Raw genomic sequence first — 23272 nt, 5'->3', positions numbered from 1 at the left:
AAATAACAAGATCATTTTCTCAAGATAATGACATAATTATTTTGATGTCACAAGAAAACAAGGTTTCCTAAATTAATCGTATTAATAGATCCCGTTATTTCGGGAAACAACATTTGTTATTTCAGAATGAAGATATCAAAAGTCGTGAAGGGGTCTGTATTTATATTATAATTTTAATAACTTGTATCTGTGTCTTTGACCTTTTATACAGATCAATACTTCGTCTTATTGTTTATTTATTATCATCATTATTTATCCTCAACATTTCGATCTTGCTCGACTAAAACGAATACTAAAGTTATTAATGTAATTTATTCCGAAAGTGTAACATTTCCCCTCCGAGGCGGCAGGTGGCGCTGCCGTTCAGAGGCTGCTGTGTCCTACACAAGAAGAAGAAGAAGAAGAAGAAGAAGAGAGAGAGTTGTTGCTGTGAGCAGGGTGAGGACGTGTTCAGCTGTTTAAACTGTGTTTCCTGTGTTTGTTAGCAGTAGTTTGGTTCAGCTCCGGGTCTCTTCACCAGCACAGGACCTTAGCTAGCTGCACGTTAGCTAACAGGAACGGTGCTGCCTCTCCCACGCTCTCTGTTAGCGTTGAGTTAGGAGGTAAATACGCTTCCATTAACGGACACGCCCTCCTGCCGCCCCTGTCGGCTGTCTGACCTCCATAAACAGTCGGTGTAATATGTTTACACCTCCATCACTTCGTGTCAGTGTGTGTAGAAACACTGAACACCGACCCTGATGTCGGAGAGGAGGCAGCGCCAGACTCCATTCTGAAAACAGCTTATTTACTGTTTGTTTGCTTAACGTTACTTAAGCAACATGATTGAAGACTCTGTTATGAAATTATGTTTATGTTGATTAATTCGGCATGCAACTTTAACTCCGAAAGAGACTATATAACATTAAACGGGTTGACACTGCTCGCTTGCGGGAATCTAACATGAGTTTCAGCACCTACAATTTAAAGTCCAATTTTGTCCCAATAAGGACTGTTTATAAATGTGGTTATTGTCCAGTTATGTATGAAACATTTTGAATGTCTTTTCTTTTTGCTGAAAAGTGGAGAAACGTTAAATTAGCATGTGCTGTTAGTCTTATCTTTTAATAATAATCTGGTCCAGTCTGATGCAGTTTGATCGATGAACTGATCAATAACTATATTTTAGGAAAACCTTGTGTATACAGTGTTTCACAGGGTTGGTCAGGTTACTTTGAAATGTATTCAGAAACTGAATACAAATGACCTTGTTTACCTGAATTAAGACGTTTTGCTGTTTGCCACAGTGCAGCTCCAGGTTTGACCACTGGGGGCGTTAAAGAAACCCGGTGCTAGAAAACATCTCTCCTGAAATCATCATCATGTTAGTTGACTGAGAGGCAGACACCTGCGTGCACCACGTTGATGTTTACCTGTGTCTATGTTTGTTTGTCAGGTCCTCTGTTACCGTGGAGACCGCTGTTACCAGGGAGGACCACACTAAGGTCGCCATGGCGAACAAGACGGAGCTCGAAGCCTCAGACCAAACCTCTCCTGATGAAGAACTCACAAAGCCCGCTGGCCGTCGTCCCCGCCGCAGAGCCGCTGCCACCACCCTAGGTAGACGGGGTCAGAGAGGAAAGAGGCGGGGCCCCGGCGATAAAAGGTGGGGTCTGAAGGAGAAGAAGCGGGGCCAGGAAGAGAAGAAGGAGGGCGTGACGGTGAAGAGGACTTGCAGCGATGGGAAGCGGCGGTGGGATAAGAAGCATTACTGCGTGTTCTGTCGGCGACCACAAGTGAAGATCGCTCGTCACCTTCTGAGGAAACACGGCGACCAACAGGAAGTGGTGGCCGCGAGCAAGCTGCTGACGGGCTCCAAACAACGGCACCTGCTGTTGGAGCATTTACGCTGCAGGGGCAACTACATGCACAACATTGAGGTTTGTTTACCTGCAGGTAGCTGTACCGTTACAGAGTTTATTAACCAGTAGGAGAAATTCCTCACCTTGTCTACCTGCAGGTGAAATTACCTGCTCAACATGGAGGTTCGCTTACCTGACTACACGTACGTTTGTCTGTCGGTCTGTCTGTCTGTGTTTCTACCCGTCTGTCCCTCAGGTGATCAGACAGGGCACCGGAGAGATCGTCCCGTGGCGTCAGCCCTCAGAGGAAGTTGATGCGAGGAACTACCTTCCCTGCCCACTCTGCCTCGGTTTTTTCCTTCGCGCTGATCTCTGGAAACATCAGGCCTCCTGTCGTAAGAAGATGACCTCTGACCCCGCTGCAGAGACGACCTCTGACCCCGTGAAGGACACGTCCTCTGACACCACGGGTAAGTTGGCTGGTGATCCAGCAGACATCAGGACTGACAAATCCACAGAGGACACGCCTTCTGACCCCTCAGGAGACACAACAGAGCAGACCAGGACCAACCGGCCCGTGACCTCTGACCCCAGTGTAGATCAGAACGTGACCTCTGATCCTGAGGCGGACCGGCCCAGGAAGCGCAGCAGGGTCCAGGCTGCAGCGTCCCGCCTCCTTCCCATTTCGAGCGGAGCGTCTGAGAGCTGCAGCGAAGTCCTGCATCGCATGAACCAGGACCAGGTCTCGCACCAGGTCTGTATCCACCTGTCTGTCTACCTGCAGCCAGAAGAATGATTATTTGTTATCGATACATTTTTGCATTTTTTGTTGCTGTGTGTTTATTTTATGAATCGTTGTTTCTCCGCTTCGGGCCATAGACGTTGTAAAATAACTGTTAATCACGGCCTCTCGATGGCTTACTCCTTAAACCTACCGGTCCATGTGTTGGTCTTCTTGCTCTGTCCAGGTAAAATCTGATTGGTTGATCTGTAAATACGGAAACAAGTTGATGGGGAACCAAGATGGCAGCCAGAGGAGGTACGACTACGTCAGTCAGAAGCTGAGGGAGCTCGGCAGGTTCCTCCTCGCTGCTAAATCTTTGGACTCTGGTGTCCAGACCCTCCAGGACATCCTGGCTCCGGGGCGCCTCAGCCTGGCGCTGACCGCTGCCAGAAAGGCGTCTGGATACCGGTGGAGCCGGCCTCCACTGGCGGTGAAGACCACGCTGAAGACGGTTTGTGAAATTGCCATCGGAGAGAGTCTGCAGGACGGAGACTGGGAGGCTGCAGCCAAGACCACCGACTTCTACCACCTGCTGGGGAAGGAGTGGGACAACCTGGGACTGCTGAACCCCGACCCCGACACAGGTAACCTCCCTGATCCTTTCTGTGACTCTGTGGGGTTCAGGTTTTGTAACAATCACTACATTTACATTCACACTAATATCCCAAATGACAATATAGTGAAGGATACGCGTCATGTAAACAACATATACCTTTTGGATTTTCTGATTAAGACATTGGTTATATGCTGACATTACTCAGGTTTCAGGAGCATTACATGTATTCAGCACATTCACAATATGCTTCTCAAGGGTTTCTACTGCAGTTTGTGACACACGGCCTCTTGCCTGTTTACGCCGTCTGTTCTCGTGCAGAACCTTAAAAACAATACGTGTACAAAGTGTACACGGCTGTAAACGGGAATATAAATGGAATAATAATTTTCATTAGGATATAGTGTCCGGATTCTGTGCATTTAAACGTAGTCAGTGTTGAACATGATCCTCAAATGCTTTGTTTCTTTTCTATCCACTTCAGCTAAACTGAAGAAACCAAGAAGTGCAAAGTGTGACGAGCAGTCTGACACAAGACCAGAGGGTGAGTCCTGATCCTGACCTCAGACCTGACCACTGATTCTACACCTCACCGTTCATCTTTGTCCATGTGTATAACTTTAGGGTCCACTACATGGTTCTGTTTGACGTCTCTCTACCTGTCTGTAGTTCCATCACAGAGCAGTAACCGACCGGTGACCTCCATGATTCCTCCAGAGTCCAGGCTGCAGACACCTGCCACAGGTGGGTCCTCTTGATTCTGCATATAAATGCTAATCAAACTGTAAACGATGAGTAGCACACCAAAGAGTCTTGCCCCAAAATTGTGTCCTCCTGGATTCAGCTGACCATAAATCTGTTACTAATGTGTTCACGAGGACTCTGATACTAAAGAGCCTTGTCTTATCACCTGTCTGTCCGCCTTTCAGTCCCTGTGGCTCCCAGGAAGGTCCGACGTCGCCCATGGTCGTCTGCAGAGAAGGAAGCGGTCTGGAGACAGTTGGGAGTCCACGTGCTTGTCCAGTCAGTACCGGGGAAGGAGGTCTGTCAGCGCTGTCTGGACCTGGAGCCTGTCCTCAGAGGGCGACACTGGAAAGACATCAAGAACCAGGTCCACAACCAGATCCAGAGCCAAAAGAAGCAGCAGTTCCATGCCCAGATGGACCTTCAGGAGAACCAGGACCAACAACCAGACCAAATCCAAAACCAGAAGAAGCAGCAGCAGCAGTACCAGGCCCAAATGGATCACCAGGACCAGGACAACATTCAGAACCAGAAGAAACATCAGTACCATACCCAGTTGGAACACGAGAACCACGTTCAAATTCACAAAAAACAGCTGTGCCATGCTAGACTGGACCACCAGGACCACCTTCAGATCCATAAAAAACAGCTGTACCAGATGGGCGAGCAGACCCAGGGTCTGCAGACCGCCCTGGATCGGGACACTTCTATGCTGACGGGTACACCTTATCGAGCCCCTGGACAGTCCCTGCTGGAGCGGGACCCCACATATCTTCCACACAGGACTCTGGGGCCTCACATGGACCAGCTGCTGTCCAGGACAGAGTGGGCTGACGAGTCTTTGGCACAGCATTACTCCGTCAGCAGGCAACTGGAAAGGAACCTGCTCCAGGACGCAACCCAGGGACAGCCGCCCAACCCTCACTCTGGACATGTCCTCTTCTGATGGACACTGAGCACTGATAACGAAGCATAAGGCCTTTAAAGTGTTTTTCTACTAATGGGGACAATTTCTTTATTGGTCCAGTATTGAGCGAGAGCGCTGCAGCGTAATCCTGTCGGGCTAAAGCTTTTATTCCTCTGTAGGTCGTCAGACACGGAGAATAACAATCTGAGCTCTCGGAACACTTTTAGTGGACGTTGATGAAGTCTTACACTGCAGCGCTCTCTCTCAATACTCGTCCCCATAAGTCACTTAGAAAACACGGTCCAGGCTGGAGAATACCAGTTCCCCTTTAAGTCCTCCACTACAAAAACTAAACAACCCGTAATTTAAATGTGTTTTATTTATTTAGCCATACTGATATTTAAAAGTCACCACATGTAAAAGTATATCGATATTATCTCCACTCTTTCCATTACTGTCTGTCCCACAGCTGAACTCGGTACCAGTGTTTGTCCCGGTGGAGTGTGTAACCACGTGTGTCTGAAACGTTCTGGTTAGTTCCTGTAGTGGAAAATATGCTCAACAATTAACCATATCTTTTTTTAAATTGCAATATGGACTCGTGCAATATCCAAATTGCTAAATATCTGAATTAAGTATTGTGTTCTATCTTTGTTTGGTACAGATCCTTTTTTTTCAATGGAAATAATGATGCAAAAATGTTGTGAATCATATTCCGATATCAGTCAAGACAAAAAACAAATGTCCGATATGTGTAACCCTTTGTACTGTTCTCAGTTATTATTCCTCCTCATGACCAGCTCTGCACGGAAACCCCTTCGGTATTTATCACCAGTAGATGGCGGGCTCATCTCTCATTTGGATTCAACACAAAGTTCAACCCTGAATTGTCTTTCACAACCAGGATCTGCTTTCTCCCATCATGCATCACACTTTGAATCCACAGGTCCTTAAGTATTCAGACTTTGTTCTTTATTCGTTAATTACCACAATGCTTGACGCGAGCTCCCATGATTTGTTGGAAGAAAGAGGTATAAAATGTACTATAAGTATTATAGTTATAATCATTTGACCATAGAATAAAAAATACATTTAAATATTTATCTACATAAAGACATTTTATTTTGACGATTGTCTAATAAGTTTTTATGAACAGAATCCTTAAACTTTTTATAAAAGCGATATGTTTTATAAGTATTGCACCTTTAACTAGAAGAGCAGATGTTAATATTCACAGTGAATCCAACATGTCTGCTCATTATTGTCAGTTATTATTCTAACCCTGTGAAAAAACAATATCTATAAATTATTATATATATAAATTCACGGGTAAACACGAGACAAATGTTTCTCTGGAGATATCAAAGATGAATGTTCAGTAATTTAACATTTAAATCAGCAACATTACAAACATGCTCAGCGCCAGAGGTCAAATAAAGCACTTTAAAGTGTGTTTAATCCCGGGGCGGGTCGCGAGCTGATTGGCCCGGCGTAGAAATCATCTTAGAAATTAAAAAAGTGAAGTTAATATTTATGACCGACACGAGATCAAAGCTCTTCGTGCTGGCGCGAGACACACGTGAGTGACGTCATCACAGTGGGCACGTCACACCACGCAACCTGCCTGCCAGGGGGCGGGGTCTGTCCTGGTGAAGCCCCTCAGTGATTGGCGTGGTGAGGGGAGCAGGTGTGACGTCAGGCGGCGGCGTTAAAGGGGGGGGGGGTTTACCGCAGTGACACCGTCCTGTCTGTCTCAGTCTCTCTCCCCAGTCACCGCCCGCAGGTTCGATACCCCTGATACACTGGTCGCGTTTAAACCGACTATCAAAGCAGCAGCAGCGGGAGGCTCGTGCCGTCACAGCGGGAACACCGACCTCCATCTTCTCCATCTTCTCCATCATCATGTCCGGCACCAAGGAGGAAGACCGCAAGGGCTCGAGCGAGTGGCGGGAGTTCTTCTGGAACCCGCGAACTCACGAGTTTATGGGACGAACCGCGTCGAGCTGGGGTGAGTCCCCCCCCCTCTGTGTTAGTAAAGGCCTCTCGACCTCAATTTAAACCTTTATTATAATTATTATATATAACCTAACATGTTGCTCGTGTCTCTGATGCATTTTAGAGCCGTAACATTTGTCGCTTGGTCGATGGAGGATTAGAAGTAATGATTCATTTAAATTAATCTGCAGATTATGTTCTAGATTAATGTTTGGTGTATGAAATGTCCATCCCAGTGTGGGTTAGAGTCCTGATGTCTTTAAATGTCTTGTTTAGTCACTTTAATATAAGAGAGAAAAGCAGCAAATCTCCATATTAGGCTGAAAACAGACTTTAAAGACATTTCTGAGAAAAAAAATGACTAACTATTAATCCATCATCAAAATAGTTGGAGTTTATTTTGTATTTATAAATGTCTCTCTCACGATGCTTATACATGTCTCTCTCACGATCTTTATAAATGTCTCTCACGATCTTTATAAATGTCTGTCACGATCTTTATAAATGTCTGTGATGATGTTTATAAATGTCTCTCACGATGTTTATAAATGTCTCTCACGATGTTTATAAATGTCTGTTGCGATGTTTATAAATGTCTCTCACGATGTTTATAAATGTCTGTCACGATGTTTATAAATGTCTCTCACGATGCTTATAAATGTCTCTCACGTTCTTTATAAATGTCTCTCACGATCTTTATAAATGTCTCTCACGATGTTTATAAATGTCTGTTGCGATGTTTATAAATGTCTGTCACGTTCTTTATAAATGTCTCTCACGATCTTCATAAATGTCTCTCACGATCTTTATAAATGTCTGTTGCGATGTTTATAAATGTCTCTCACAATGTTTATAAATGTCTGTTGCGATGTTTATAAATGTCTGTCACGATGTTTATAAATGTCTCTCACGATGTTTATAAATGTCTCTCACGATGTTTATAAATGTCTGTCACGATGTTTATAAATGTCTCTCACGATGTTTATAAATGTCTCTCACGATGTTTATAAATGTCTGTCACGATGTTTATAAATGTCTCTCACGATGTTTATAAATGTCTCTCACGATGTTTATAAATATCTGTCACGATATTTAGAAATGTCTGTCACGATGTTTATAAATGTCTGTCACGTTGTTTATAAATGTCTCTCACGATGTTTATAAATGTCTGTTGCGATGTTTATAAATGTCTCTCACGATGTTTATAAATATCTGTCACGATATTTAGAAATGTCTGTCACGATGTTTATAAATGTCTCTCACGATGTTTATAAATGTCTCTCTCACGATGCTTATAAATGTCTCTCTCACGATGCTTATAAATATCTGTCACGATATTTAGAAAGGTCTCTCACGAAGTTTATAAATGTCTCTCGTGATGTTTATAAATGTCTCACGAAGTTTCTAAATGTCTCTCGCGATGTTTATAAATGTCTCTCGCGATGTTTGTACCATTCGACCGGTTTCGAGGACGGAAAGTTCGGCTTTATTCACGATAATCCGTCCCTCTGCTGATTAATATTAGAATAAATATTGTAATTATGATTATTATATCTATAATGATTATAATAATGATGATTATTATGACTATGATGTTTAATATGATTATGATTATTATAAAAATAATAATTGTGACTAGGATTACTGTTATTATGGTTATTATAATGATTATGACTATGATGATTGTTATGATTATTATAATTATGATGATTATAATAATTATGATTGTTATTGAGAGTTCAGTCGGCTCGAGACAACGACCAATAACTGATGAACATTTCAGTTTATAATAACATGTATATACATGGATTAAATATATTTCATATACAATGGCGTTTATCCGGGTTGCTAATGCTATTGCTAGCAGCAGCGCTGTGTGTGAGAGGCACATACAGTTGGGCTAACACTGTTAATTTAACGTACGAGTTAAATCTAAAGTTTTAATATGACCTGACGTTTACACACCAACTCAGAAACCTTCGTTGAAGTTTTCGGAACAGGTTGGATTTTCTATGTTTTTTCACATTTTTGTGAGTGTGTGTGTGTCTCGGTACCGTCGGATGTCCAGGATGAATTTGATGGCAGCGCATCAAACTGGACCGCTGCAAGAAGTGAGAGTGATCATAACACACACACACAGATTATAAATAGAGAGCGACCTTCAGACAGGGCATGGCTGCCAGAGGACAAGCGAGCATCACTGACAGACAGCAAAGGAAAAACGTGAACCGCTGATAACTGGTATTAAATTGGTACCAGTACGACTGACTGTGTTCTTCCTGATGCCACCTTTAGTGACTCAGTCTGTTCTGTTCAGACAGCTGCAGTAACACCTGACACACACCTGTACAGACAGTCTGTATAATACCACTCTGAAACAAAACGGCCTCAAGTCTGCTCTGGCTTTACATAACTGCACTCTGATGATGTCATATTTCCCATCATGCACCAGAGCAGTGGATCTTTGGCCTTGATGGAGACTGAAGGACACACATAGTAATGCAAACACACAATAAGCTGAAAAGAAGTAAATAACATGAAAGAGGAGCGCTACAGTGTGTGTGTGTGTGTGTGTGTGTGTGTAGTTAATCTGGATTACACAGGCAAACGAGAATGACTGGACTGTAATCTATCCACACTCAAACACACATTTATTGGCATTGATGCACTTGTGAGGACTCATTGACATCAGCTTAAAAAAACAGTACAACATTTCACTGTTTAATGTCAGAAAAGACGCGCAGTGACTCTGCAGTAGAAGACGTGCAGTGACTGCAGTAGAAGACGTGCAGTGACTCTGCAGTAGAAGACGCGCAGTGATTGCAGTAGAAGAAGACGCGCAGTGACTCTGCAGTAGAAGACGTGCAGTGATTGCAGTAGAAGAAGACGTGCAGTGACTCTGCAGTAGAAGATGTGCAGTGACTCTGTAGTAGAAGACGTGCAGTGATTGCAGTAGAAGAAGACGTGCAGTGACTGCAGTAGAAGAAGACATGCAGTGATTGCAGTAGAAGACGTGCAGTGATTGCAGTAGAAGAAGACGTGCAGTGACTGCAGTAGTAGAAGACGTGCAGTGATTGCAGTAAAAGAAGACGTGCAGTGACTGCAGTAGTAGAAGACGTGCAGTGATTGCAGTAGTAGAAGACGTGCAGTGATTGCAGTAGAAGAAGACGTGCAGTGACTGCAGTAGTAGAAGACGTGCAGTGATTGCAGTAAAAGAAGACGTGCAGTGATTGCAGTAGTAGAAGACGTGCAGTGACTCTAGTAGAAGACGTGCAGTGACTGCAGTATTAGAAGACGTGCAGTGACTGCAGTAGAAGAAGACGTGCAGTGACTGCAGTAGAAGACGTGCAGTAATTGCAGTAGTAGAAGACGTGCAGTGATTGCAGTAGAAGAAGACGTGCAGTGACTGCAGTAGAAGAAGACATGCAGTGATTGCAGTAGAAGACGTGCAGTGATTGCAGTAAAAGAAGACGTGCAGTGACTGCAGTAGTAGAAGACGTGCAGTGATTGCAGTAGTAGAAGACGTGCAGTGACTGCAGTAGTAGAAGACGTGCAGTGATTGCAGTAAAAGAAGACGTGCAGTGACTGCAGTAGTAGAAGACGTGCAGTGATTGCAGTAGAAGAAGACGTGCAGTGACTGCAGTAGTAGAAGACGTGCAGTGATTGCAGTAAAAGAAGACGTGCAGTGATTGCAGTAGTAGAAGACGTGCAGTGACTCTAGTAGAAGACGTGCAGTGACTGCAGTAGTAGAAGACGTGCAGTGACTGCAGTAGAAGAAGACGTGCAGTGACTGCAGTAGAAGACGTGCAGTGATTGCAGTAGTAGAAGACGTGCAGTGATTGCAGTAGAAGAAGACGTGCAGTGACTGCAGTAGTAGAAGACGTGCAGTGATTGCAGTAAAAGAAGACGTGCAGTGATTGCAGTAGTAGAAGACGTGCAGTGACTCTAGTAGAAGACGTGCAGTGACTGCAGTAGTAGAAGACGTGCAGTGACTGCAGTAGTAGAAGACGTGCAGTGATTGCAGTAGTAGAAGACGTGCAGTGACTCTAGTAGAAGACGTGCAGTGATTGCAGTAGTAGAAGACGTGCAGTGATTGCAGTAGAAGAAGACGTGCAGTGATTGCAGTAGTAGAAGATGTGCAGTGATTGCAGTAGTAGAAGACGTGCAGTGACTCTAGTAGAAGACGTGCAGTGATTGCAGTAGTAGAAGACGTGCAGTGATTGCAGTAGAAGAAGACGTGCAGTGACTGCAGTAGTAGAAGACGTGCAGTGATTGCAGTAAAAGAAGACGTGCAGTGATTGCAGTAGTAGAAGACGTGCAGTGACTCTAGTAGAAGACGTGCAGTGACTGCAGTAGTAGAAGACGTGCAGTGACTGCAGTAGTAGAAGACGTGCAGTGATTGCAGTAGTAGAAGACGTGCAGTGACTCTAGTAGTAGAAGACGTGCAGTGATTGCAGTAGAAGACGTGAGGATCGTAGTCGAAGAGTGCAGTGATGCAGTAGTAGAAGATGTGCAGTGATTGCAGTAGTAGAAGACGTGCAGTGACTGCAGTAGTAGAAGACGTGCAGTGATTGCAGTAGTAGAAGACGTGCAGTGACTGCAGTAGTAGAAGACGTGCAGTGACTGCAGTAGTAGAAGACGTGCAGTGATTGCAGTAAAAGAAGACGTGCAGTGATTGCAGTAGTAGAAGACGTGCAGTGATTGCAGTAGTAGAAGACGTGCAGTGATTGCAGTAAAAGAAGACGTGCAGTGATTGCAGTAGTAGAAGACGTGCAGTGACTGCAGTAGTAGAAGACGTGCAGTGATTGCAGTAGTAGAAGACGCGCAGTGACTCTAGTAGAAGACGTGCAGTGACTGCAGTAGTAGAAGACGTGCAGTGATTGCAGTAAAAGAAGACGTGCAGTGACTGCAGTAGTAGAAGACGTGCAGTGATTGCAGTAGTAGAAGACGTGCAGTGATTGCAGTAGAAGAAGACGTGCAGTGACTGCAGTAGTAGAAGACGTGCAGTGATTGCAGTAAAAGAAGACGTGCAGTGATTGCAGTAGTAGAAGACGTGCAGTGACTCTAGTAGAAGACGTGCAGTGACTGCAGTATTAGAAGACGTGCAGTGACTGCAGTAGAAGAAGACGTGCAGTGACTGCAGTAGAAGACGTGCAGTGATTGCAGTAGTAGAAGACGTGCAGTGATTGCAGTAGAAGAAGACGTGCAGTGACTGCAGTAGAAGAAGACATGCAGTGATTGCAGTAGAAGACGTGCAGTGATTGCAGTAGAAGAAGACGTGCAGTGACTGCAGTAGTAGAAGACGTGCAGTGATTGCAGTAAAAGAAGACGTGCAGTGACTGCAGTAGTAGAAGACGTGCAGTGATTGCAGTAGTAGAAGACGTGCAGTGACTGCAGTAGTAGAAGACGTGCAGTGATTGCAGTAAAAGAAGACGTGCAGTGATTGCAGTAGTAGAAGACGTGCAGTGACTCTAGTAGAAGATGTGCAGTGACTGCAGTAGTAGAAGACGTGCAGTGACTGCAGTAGAAGAAGACGTGCAGTGACTGCAGTAGAAGACGTGCAGTGATTGCAGTAGTAGAAAGACGTGCAGTGATTGCAGTAGAAGGAAGACGTGCAGTGACTGCAGTAGTAGAAGACGTGCGTGATTGCAGTAAAGAAGACGTGCAGTGACTGCAGTAGTAGAAGACGTGCAGTGATTGCAGTAGTAGAAGACGTGCAGTGATTGCAGTAGAAGAAGACGTGCAGTGACTGCAGTAGTAGAAGACGTGCAGTGACTGCAGTAGTAGAAGACGTGCAGTGATTGCAGTAGTAGAAGACGTGCAGTGACTCTAGTAGAAGACGTGCAGTGATTGCAGTAGTAGAAGACGTGCAGTGATTGCAGTAGAAGAAGACGTGCAGTGATTGCAGTAGTAGAAGATGTGCAGTGATTGCAGTAGTAGAAGACGTGCAGTGACTCTAGTAGAAGACGTGCAGTGATTGCAGTAGTAGAAGACGTGCAGTGATTGCAGTAGAAGAAGACGTGCAGTGACTGCAGTAGTAGAAGACGTGCAGTGATTGCAGTAAAAGAAGACGTGCAGTGATTGCAGTAGTAGAAGACGTGCAGTGACTCTAGTAGAAGACGTGCAGTGACTGCAGTAGTAGAAGACGTGCAGTGACTGCAGTAGTAGAAGACGTGCAGTGACTGCAGTAGAAGAAGACGTGCAGTGACTGCAGTAGAAGACGTGCAGTGATTGCAGTAGTAGAAGACGTGCAGTGATTGCAGTAGAAGAAGACGTGCAGTGACTGCAGTAGAAGAAGACATGCAGTGATTGCAGTAGAAGACGTGCAGTGATTGCAGTAGAAGAAGACGTGCAGTGACTGCAGTAGTAGAAGACGTGCAGTGATTGCAGTAAAAGAAGACGTGCAGTGACTGCAGTAGTAGAAGACGTGCAGTGATTGCAGTAGTAGAAGACGTGCAGTGACTCTAGTAGAAGACGTGCAGTGACTGCAGTATTAGAAGACGTGCAGTGACTGCAGTAGAAGAAGACGTGCAGTGACTGCAGTAGAAGACGTGCAGTGATTGCAGTAGTAGAAGACGTGCAGTGATTGCAGTAGAAGAAGACGTGCAGTGACTGCAGTAGAAGAAGACATGCAGTGATTGCAGTAGAAGACGTGCAGTGATTGCAGTAGAAGAAGACGTGCAGTGACTGCAGTAGTAGAAGACGTGCAGTGATTGCAGTAAAGAAGACGTGCAGTGACTGCAGTAGTAGAAGACGTGCAGTGATTGCAGTAGTAGAAGACGTGCAGTGACTGCAGTAGTAGAAGACGTGCAGTGATTGCAGTAGTAGAAGACGTGCAGTGACTGCAGTAGTAGAAGACGTGCAGTGATTGCAGTAGAAGACGTGCAGTGACTGCAGTAGTAGAAGACGTGCAGTGACTGCAGTAGAAGAAGACGTGCAGTGACTGCAGTAGAAGACGTGCAGTGATTGCAGTAGTAGAAGACGTGCAGTGATTGCAGTAGAAGAAGACGTGCAGTGACTGCAGTAGTAGAAGACGTGCAGTGATTGCAGTAAAAGAAGACGTGCAGTGACTGCAGTAGTAGAAGACGTGCAGTGATTGCAGTAGTAGAAGACGTGCAGTGATTGCAGTAGAAGAAGACGTGCAGTGACTGCAGTAGTAGAAGACGTGCAGTGATTGCAGTAAAGAAGACGTGCAGTGATTGCAGTAGTAGAAGACGTGCAGTGACTCTAGTAGAAGACGTGCAGTGACTGCAGTAGTAGAAGACGTGCAGTGACTGCAGTAGAAGAAGACGTGCAGTGACTGCAGTAGAAGACGTGCAGTGATTGCAGTAGTAGAAGACGTGCAGTGATTGCAGTAGAAGAAGACGTGCAGTGACTGCAGTAGTAGAAGACGTGCAGTGATTGCAGTAAAAGAAGACGTGCAGTGATTGCAGTAGTAGAAGACGTGCAGTGACTCTAGTAGAAGACGTGCAGTGACTGCAGTAGTAGAAGACGTGCAGTGACTGCAGTAGTAGAAGACGTGCAGTGATTGCAGTAGTAGAAGACGTGCAGTGACTCTAGTAGAAGACGTGCAGTGATTGCAGTATTAGAAGACGTGCAGTGATTGCAGTAGAAGAAGACGTGCAGTGACTGCAGTAGTAGAAGACGTGCAGTGATTGCAGTAAAGAAGACGTGCAGTGATTGCAGTAGAGAAGACGTGCAGTGACTCTAGTAGAAGAAGACATGCAGTGACTGCAGTAGTAGAAGACGTGCAGTGACTGCAGTAGTAAGAAGACGTGCAGTGATTGCAGTAGTAGAAGACGTGCAGTGACTCTAGTAAGAAGACGTGCAGTGATTGCAGTAGTAGAAGACGTGCAGTGATTGCAGTAGAAGAGACGTGCAGTGATTGCCAGTAGTAGAAGATGTGCAGTGATTGCAGTAACGTAGAAGACGTGCAGTGACTCGTAGTAGAAGACGTGCAGTGACTGCAGTAGTAGAAGACGTGCAGTGACTGCAGTAGTAGAAGACGTGCAGTGACTGCAGTAGTAGAAGACGTGCAGTGATTGCAGTGATTGCAGTAGAAGACGTGCAGTGATTGCAGTAGTAGAAGACGTGCAGTGACTGCAGTAGAAGAAGACTGCAGTGACTGCAGTAGAAGACGTGCAGTGATTGCAGTAGAAGAAGACGTGCAGTGACTGCAGTAGTAGAAGACGTGCAGTGATTGCAGTAAAAGAAGACGTGCAGTGACTGCAGTAGTAGAAGACGTGCAGTGATTGCAGTAGTAGAAGACGTGCAGTGACTGCAGTATAAAGACGTGCAGTGATTGCAGTAGTAGAAGACGTGCAGTGACTTGCATAGTAGAAGACGTGCAGTGACTGCAGTAGTAGAAGACGTGCAGTGACTGCAGTAGTAGAAGACGTGCAGTGACTGCAGTAGAGAAGACGTGCAGTGATTGCAGTAGTAGAAGACGTGCAGTGATTGCAGTAGAAGAAGACGTGCAGTGACTGCAGTAGAAGAAGACGTGCAGTGACTGCAGTAGTAGAAGACGTGCAGTGATTGCAGTAAGAAGACGTGCAGTGATTGCAGTAGTAGAAGACGTGCAGTGATTGCAGTAGTAGAAGACGTGCAGTGACTGCAGTAGTAGAAGACGTGCAGTGATTGCAGTAGTAGAAGACGTGCAGTGATTGCAGTAGTAGAAGACGTGCAGTGACTCTAGTAGAGAGACGTGCAGTGACTGCAGTAGAAGAAGACGTGCAGTGACTGCAGTAGAAGAAGACGTGCAGTGACTGCAGTAGAAGACGTGCAGTGATTGCAGTAGTAGAAGACATGCAGTGATTGCAGTAGAAGAAGACGTGCAGTGATTGCAGTAGAAGAAGACGTGCAGTGACTGCAGTAGTAGAAGACGTGCAGTGATTGCAGTAGTAGAAGACGTGCAGTGACTGCAGTAGTAGAAGACGTGCAGTGATTGCAGTAAAGAAGACGTGCAGTGATTGCAGTAGTAGAAGACGTGCAGTGATTGCAGTAGTAGAAGACGTGCAGTGACTCTAGTAGAAGACGCGCAGTGACTCTAGTAGAAGACGTGCAGTGACTGCAGTAGAAGAAGACGTGCAGTGACTGCAGTAGAAGAAGACTTGCAGTGACTGCAGTAGTAGAAGACGTGCAGTGATTGCAGTAGAAGAAGACGTGCAGTGACTTGCAGTAGTAGAAGACGTGCAGTGATTGCAGTAGTAAGAAGACGTGCAGTGATTGCAGTAGTAGAAGACGTGCAGTGACTCTAGTAGAAGACGTGCAGTGACTGCAGTAGTAGAAGACGTGCAGTGACTGCAGTAGTAGAAGACGTGCAGTGACTGCAGTAGTAGAAGACGTGCAGTGATTGCAGTAGTAGAAGACGTGCAGTGACTTGCAGTAGTAGAAGACGTGCAGTGATTGCAGTAGAAGAAGACGTGCAGTGATTGCAGTAGTAGAAGACGTGCAGTGATTGCAGTAGTAGAAGACGTGCAGTGACTCTAGTAGAAGACGTGCAGTGACTGCAGTAGTAGAAGACGTGCAGTGATTGCAGTAGTAGAAGACGTGCAGTGACTGCAGTAGTAGAAGACGTGCAGTGATTGCAGTAAAGAAGACGTGCAGTGACTGCAGTAGTAGAGACGTGCAGTGACTGCATAGTAGAAGACGTGCAGTGGACTGCAGTAGTAAGACGTGCAGTGATTGCAGTAGTAGAAGACGTGCAGTGACTGCAGTAGTAGAGACGTGCAGTGATTGCAGTAGTAGAAGACGTGCAGTGATTGCAGTAGTAGAAGACGTGCAGTGACTCTAGTAGAAGACGTGCAGTGACTGCAGTAGAAGAAGACGTGCAGTGACTGCAGTAGAAGAAGACGTGCAGTGACTGCAGTAGAAGACGTGCAGTGATTGCAGTAGTAGAAGACATGCAGTGATTGCAGTAAAAGAAGACGTGCAGTGATTGCAGTAGAAGAAGACGTGCAAGTGACTGCAGTAGTAGAAGACGTGCAGTGATTGCAGTAGTGGAAGACGTGCAGTGACTGCAGTAGTAGAAGACTGCAGTGATTGCAGTAAAAGAAGACGTGCAGTGATTGCAGTAGTAGAAGACGTGCAGTGATTGCAGTAGTAGAAGACGTGCAGTGGACTCTAGTAGAAGACGCGCAGTGACTCTAGTAGAAGACGTGCAGTGACTGCAGTAGAAGAAGACGTGCAGTGACTGCAGTAGAAGAAGACTTGCAGTGACTGCAGTAGTAGAAGACGTGCAGTGATTGCAGTAGAAGCGTGCAGGTGATTGCATGTAAAGAAGGACGTGCAGTGACTGCAGTAGTAGAAGACGTGCAGTGACTGCAGTAGTAGAAGACGTGCAGTGACTGCATAGTAGAAGACGTGCAGTGACTGCAGTAGTAGAAGAACGTGGCAGTGACTGCACCCCCCCCCCCCTGTAAAGAAGACGTGCCAGTGATTGCAGTAGTAGAAGACGTGCAGTGATTGCAGTAGTAAGAAGACGTGCAGTGACTGCATGGTATAAAGACGTGCAGTGACTGCCGGACAGTAGAAGACGTGCAGTGATTGCAGTAGTAGAAGGACGTGCAGTGATTGGCAGTAGTAGAAGACGTGCAGTGACTGCTAGTAGAAGGACGTGCAGTGACTGCAGTAGTAGACGACGTGCAGTGACTTCAGTAGTAGAAGACGTGCAGTGACTTGCAGTAGGTAACGAAGACGTGCAGTGACGCTAGTAGAAAGACGTGCAGTGATTGCAGTAGTAGAAAGACGTGCAGTGAATTGCAGTAGTAGAAGACCTGGCCAGTGGATTGCAGTAAGTAGAAGATGTGCAGTGATTGCGTAGTAGAAGACGTGCAGTGACTCTAGTAGAAGACGTGCAGTGATTGCAGTAGTAGAAGACGTGCAGTGACTGCAGTAGTAGAAGACGTGCAGTGACTGCAGTAGTAGAAGACGTGCAGTGATTGCAGTAGTAGAAGACGTGCAGTGATTGCAGTAGAAGAAGACGTGCAGTGATTGCAGTAGTAGAAGACGTGCAGTGACTCAGTAAAGAAGACGTGCAGTGACTGCATAGTAGAAGACGTGCAGTGACTGCAGTTAGAAGACTTGCAGTGACTGCAGTAGTAGAAGACGTGCAGTGATTGCAGTAGAAGACGTGCAGTGATTGCAGTAGTAGAAGACGTGCAGTGACTGCAGTAGTAGAAGACGTGCAGTGACTCTAGTAGAAGACGTGCAGTGACTGCAAGTAGTAGAAGACGTGCAGTGACTTGCAGTAGAAGAAGACGTGCAGTGATTGCAGTAGTAGAAGACGTGCAGTGATTGCAGTAGAAGACGTGCAGTGAAGACTGCAGTAAGTAGAAGAACGCTTGCAGTGACTGCAGTAGAAGACGTGCAGTGATTGCAGTAGTAGAAGACGTGCAGTGATTGCAGTAGTAGAAGACGTGCAGTGATTGCAGTAGTAGAAGACGTGCAGTGACTGCAGTAGAAGACGTGCAGTGATTGCAGTAGTAGAAGACGTGCAGTGACTCTAGTAGAAGACGTGCAGTGACTGCAGTAGAAGAAGACGTGCAGTGACTGCAGTAGAAGAAGACGTGCAGTGACTGCAGTAGAAGACGTGCAGTGATTGCAGTAGTAGAAGACATGCAGTGATTGCAGTAAAAGAAGACGTGCAGTGATTGCAGTAGAAGAAGACGTGCAGTGACTGCAGTAGTAGAAGACGTGCAGTGATTGCAGTAGTGGAAGACGTGCAGTGACTGCAGTAGTAGAAGACGTGCAGTGATTGCAGTAAAAGAAGACGTGCAGTGATTGCAGTAGTAGAAGACGTGCAGTGATTGCAGTAGTAGAAGACGTGCAGTGACTCTAGTAGAAGACGCGCAGTGACTCTAGTAGAAGACGTGCAGTGACTGCAGTAGAAGAAGACGTGCAGTGACTGCAGTAGAAGAAGACTTGCAGTGACTGCAGTAGTAGAAGACGTGCAGTGATTGCAGTAGAAGACGTGCAGTGACTGCAGTAGTAGAAGACGTGCAGTGACTCTAGTAGAAGACGTGCAGTGACTGCAGTAGTAGAAGACGTGCAGTGACTCTAGTAGAAGACGTGCAGTGACTGCAGTAGAAGAAGACGTGCAGTGATTGCAGTAGTAGAAGACGTGCAGTGATTGCAGTAGTAGAAGACGTGCAGTGACTCTAGTAGAAGACGTGCAGTGACTGCAGTAGAAGAAGACGTGCAGTGATTGCAGTAGTAGAAGACGTGCAGTGATTGCAGTAGTAGAAGACGTGCAGTGACTCTAGTAGAAGACGTGCAGTGACTGCAGTAGTAGAAGACGTGCAGTGACTGCAGTAGTAGAAGACGTGCAGTGATTGCAGTAAAAGAAGACGTGCAGTGATTGCAGTAGTAGAAGACGTTCAGTGATTGCAGTAGTAGAAGACGTGCAGTGATTGCAGTAGTAGAAGACGTGCAGTGATTGCAGTAAAAGAAGACGTGCAGTGATTGCAGTAGTAGAAGACGTGCAGTGATTGCAGCAGTAGAAGACGTGCAGTGACTGCAGTAGTAGAAGACGTGCAGTGATTGCAGTAAAAGAAGACGTGCAGTGATTGCAGTAAAAGAAGACGTGCAGTGATTGCAGTAGTAGAAGACGTGCAGTGACTCTAGTAGAAGACGCGCAGTGACTCTAGTAGAAGACGTGCAGTGACTGCAGTAGAAGAAGACGTGCAGTGATTGCAGTAGAAGAAGACGTGCAGTGATTGCAGTAGTAGAAGACGTGCAGTGATTGCAGTAGAAGAAGACGTGCAGTGACTGCAGTAGAAGAAGACGTGCAGTGATTGCAGTAGTAGAAGACGTGCAGTGATTGCAGTAGAAGAAGACGTGCAGTGACTCTAGTAGAAGACGTGCAGTGACTGCAGTAGTAGAAGACGTGCAGTGACTGCAGTAGTAGAAGACGTGCAGTGACTGCAGTAGAAGAAGACGTGCAGTGATTGCAGTAGTAGAAGATGTGCAGTGGATTGCAGTAGTAGAAGACGTGCAGTGACTGCAGTAGAAGAAGACGTGCAGTGACTCTAGTAGAAGACGCGCAGTGACTCTGCAGTAGAAGACGTGTGTGTGTATGTATGTATGTTTATATATATATATATTAGTATATGCCGCTCGATGTTCAGATGATCAGTAGGATCCTGCTGCCGATTTAACGCTTTAATCTGATTACACGTTTGATGACATTAACTGTGCAGGAGGGAAGTCTTTAACAACCGTCTCCTGGTTTAAGACATTGTCTGTCCCTAAAAGATGCGTCCTGGTGCAGTTGATGCAGCATGAAGCCTCAGTGATGTTGCTGTGGTTAGCTACTGCTTAACTCTTCGAGGTTTAACTATCAGTGCAAGGTTCTCTGTTGTCGGTTCATCATTTGTAAAAATATTTAAACAAACTGCTGTTAATGTAGATAAAAAAATAAGCAATAAGAAGATGGCACACAGAGAGAGATTATATCCTCCCCCTCTCCCCCCACAGTGAATGTAGGTCATTCGTAGGGGGCGGGGCTAAACTCAAGAGGATTATAAAGATGACTCTCGAGAGGAGGGGGAGGAGAGGATGTATAATATTATCTCCCCCCTCAGGTATGATCCTGCTCTTCTACCTGGTCTTCTACCTGTTCCTGGGGGGGATGTTTGTTCTCACCATGTACATCATGCTGCTGACGCTCGACGACTACAAACCCACCTGGCAGGACCGCCTCACCACTCCAGGTAACCAAAACAAATGCACCTGAACCTGAACACCCCCTAACCCCCCACCTAAATGTTCATTTATTGATAACAGTCCTGCCGCTGGGAGGGTAACAGTGGTCAATATAAAATAAGAACATTTCAAATTCTTTCCAAAGGCCACGGCTCGCAGCAGGCTGCCAAACTGAAAGTACTAAATAAATAGAAGAACCCCAATAAAACTTTCAGTCCCACCTTTACATTCACATAACGTTTCATAATGAACCGAAGATTATTTAAACTTCCCCACGGAGCGGGGGGAAGGCTCACTTTATCTAACGGCAACCGGAGTCCGTCTCCTTTACCTGTGATTGGTTAACGAGGATTTGTTTTCTTGTTTCAGGGATGATGATTCGTCCAAAGGGCGATCAGCTGGAGATTAGTTTCTCCGTCTCAGAAACGGAGAGCTGGGATGGTTTCATCACCAACCTCAACGCCTTCCTGTCACGTAAGACGCTCGTTAATTAATTATCGGGATGATTACCTGTCTGTCTACCTGTCTCACACTCTACCCGTCTGTCTGCAGCGTACAACGACAGTTATCAGGTTCAGACGAACGATAACTGTTCTCCAGATCAATACTTCATTCAAGAGGACAGTGGAGAGGTAAACCTGTCTGTCTCTCCACCTGTCTGTCTCCCTCTCTGGCCCCTATGTGTACGCAGTCCTGAGGGACACAAACAGCGCTGCAGGTGCTCAGCGTGTGGCTGTATCAAGAGACCTGGACAGTGTTGGGGGGACTCAGTGGAGCATGAAGCCCCCCCCAGCCTCAGTCACATGAACGCAGGATTAAGCTCGATTCAGCTGCTTCACAACTTCGAGCTCCTTTTGAAGAATATTTAATAACATTTAATATTTAATGTTCGTGCCGTTCCCAGACGCGTCTTTGGGCCGCATGGCGCCACAGACAACACGCTAGCTTCAGCGCCCGTCTCCTCGCTGTTAGGGTCATAACTTCCTCTCCCGCTCATTTAGAACGCACTGAATGTGTTGGACCTGTCTCACCCCCTGCCTGTCTGTCTGCAGGTCCGGAACAACCCTAAGCGCTCGTGTCAGTTCAACAGAACGATGTTAGAGGAATGTTCTGGTGTGTCTGATCGTTTCTATGGTTACAGCAGCGGTCAGCCCTGCGTCCTCATCAAGCTCAACCGGGTACGTTCAGCTCTGACCTCCTCTGACGACCTCTGACCCCGAACACAGTCTGTCTCTGACGACCTGTCTGTCTGTCTCCAGGTGATCGGTATGTTGCCGGGGAAGGACGGTCAGTCTCCTTATGTCACCTGTGGAGCCAAGGTCTGAACTGTCTGTCTGCACCTGTCTCACTGCCTGTCTCTGTCCTTCTCACTGTCTGAACCTGTCTGTCTGTCTCACTGCCCGCCTGTCTCCATCTCGTGCTGTCTCCCCCTCAGAGTGGGTAAGATCAGAACATCGTCACGTTTTTAGTTTTAGAAACGGGACAAGAACTCCCTGAAGTAGATTCAACGTAGTAGCTCGGCTTTACTGATCTGTGTGTGTCTGTGTGTGTGTGTGTGTGTGTGTGTGTGTGTGTGTGTGTGTGTGTGTGTGTGTGTGTGTGTGTGTGTGTGTGTGTGTGTGTGTGTGTGCAGAGGGAGGACAGTGATAAGATTGGACCTCTGGCATATTATCCTCCTAATGGGACCTTCAACCTCATGTACTACCCGTACTACGGCAAGAAAGCTCAGGTAACACACACACACACACACACAACAATATTCACTATTTTCTGTGTTCAATGTCCCCAACATGAGACGCTCACGATGTGTTCAATGTCTCAGGTGAACTACACTCAGCCGCTGGTGGCTGTGAAGTTCCTGAACGCCTCTCTGAACACGGATATTAACGTTGAGTGTAAAATCAACTCCAACACTCTCATCGACGGCGGCGAGAGAGACAAGTTCGCCGGACGGGTTTCCTTCAAACTACGAATATACGACAAATAGGGTTACACACACACACACACACCGTCTGTCTTCATGATGCGTTTACTGACTGTTTGAATTAGTTAGACCTTTAGTTACAGCTTGTTCGTCCCAGTGCTCGTTTTGTTTTGTATTTCCTGATCCGACAGATGTAACTCAAACGCACACACCGACCAATCAGCACGGACTGACGTGAAACCCACCAATCAGCACGGATTCAGGATCATCCCGTCGGCATTAACACCAAATTATTGATCGCACAGTGAATGAGTTTCAAAAGTTTATTTATTTATTTGGGTTGTTTATGCAAGTTTTGTTTTTTACAACTTTATTGTTAACAGTTTACCTTCTGATTGGTTTTGTGAATCAGGATTTGCTCTGATTGGCTGTTGACTACATTACCAACCACGACAGAAACCAGTTTAGCTCCTATTAGTCAAATCAAATCAAATGTATTTATAGAGCCCAATATCACAAATTATACATTTGTCTCAGTGTTTACAGACTGTACAGGATACGACACCCTCTGTCCTTAGACCCTCTGTCCTTACACCCTCTGTCCTTAGACCCTCTGTCCTCAGACCCTCCTAAAACATCCTAAAGAAACCCCATAATTAAAGGGGAAACATGTAAGAAACCTCAGGGAGAGACTGAGGAGGGATCCCTCTCCCAGGACGGACAGACGTGCAATAGATGTCGTGTGTACAGGATAAACAACATAGTACAAATACAACATTTGACAGAAATGATGTTGTGTTGAAAAAAGAGAAAGTTTGGA

General features: G+C 45.8%; 2 protein-coding genes across 5 annotated transcripts; both read left to right on the top strand.

Annotated features, from left to right (window-relative positions):
- The first annotated feature begins 309 nt into the window (after window positions 1–309).
- LOC115005252 (uncharacterized) lies at window positions 310–5587 on the top strand. Of its 4 annotated transcripts, XM_029427045.1 has the most exons (8): window positions 310–438; window positions 1436–1919; window positions 2098–2311; window positions 2384–2595; window positions 2810–3209; window positions 3663–3722; window positions 3803–3922; window positions 4108–5587. In XM_029427045.1, the coding sequence occupies exons 2-8, from the start codon at window positions 1491–1493 to the stop codon at window positions 4866–4868; spliced, it is 2196 nt and encodes a 731-aa protein (XP_029282905.1). In that variant the 5' UTR covers window positions 310–438; window positions 1436–1490; the 3' UTR covers window positions 4869–5587. The 4 variants fall into 4 exon arrangements, with proteins under 4 accessions (XP_029282905.1, XP_029282904.1, XP_029282902.1 ...); XM_029427044.1 differs by having other exon boundaries at window positions 2098–2595; window positions 3848–3922; XM_029427042.1 differs by having other exon boundaries at window positions 2098–2595.
- An 838-nt stretch (window positions 5588–6425) lies between these two features.
- On the top strand, window positions 6426–23052 carry atp1b2a (ATPase Na+/K+ transporting subunit beta 2a). The gene is made up of 8 exons (XM_029427047.1): window positions 6426–6837; window positions 20408–20536; window positions 20898–21002; window positions 21081–21160; window positions 21581–21706; window positions 21788–21847; window positions 22162–22257; window positions 22351–23052. The coding sequence occupies exons 1-8, from the start codon at window positions 6732–6734 to the stop codon at window positions 22513–22515; spliced, it is 867 nt and encodes a 288-aa protein (XP_029282907.1). The 5' UTR covers window positions 6426–6731; the 3' UTR covers window positions 22516–23052.
- Window positions 23053–23272: the final 220 nt, after the last annotated feature.

This window comes from Cottoperca gobio, unplaced genomic scaffold (genome assembly GCF_900634415.1).
Source record: "Cottoperca gobio unplaced genomic scaffold, fCotGob3.1 fCotGob3_286arrow_ctg1, whole genome shotgun sequence".
NCBI lineage: Eukaryota > Metazoa > Chordata > Actinopteri > Perciformes > Bovichtidae > Cottoperca > Cottoperca gobio.
The sequence above is the reverse complement of the archived record's forward strand: the minus strand, read 5'-3'. Positions and strand labels throughout refer to the sequence as shown.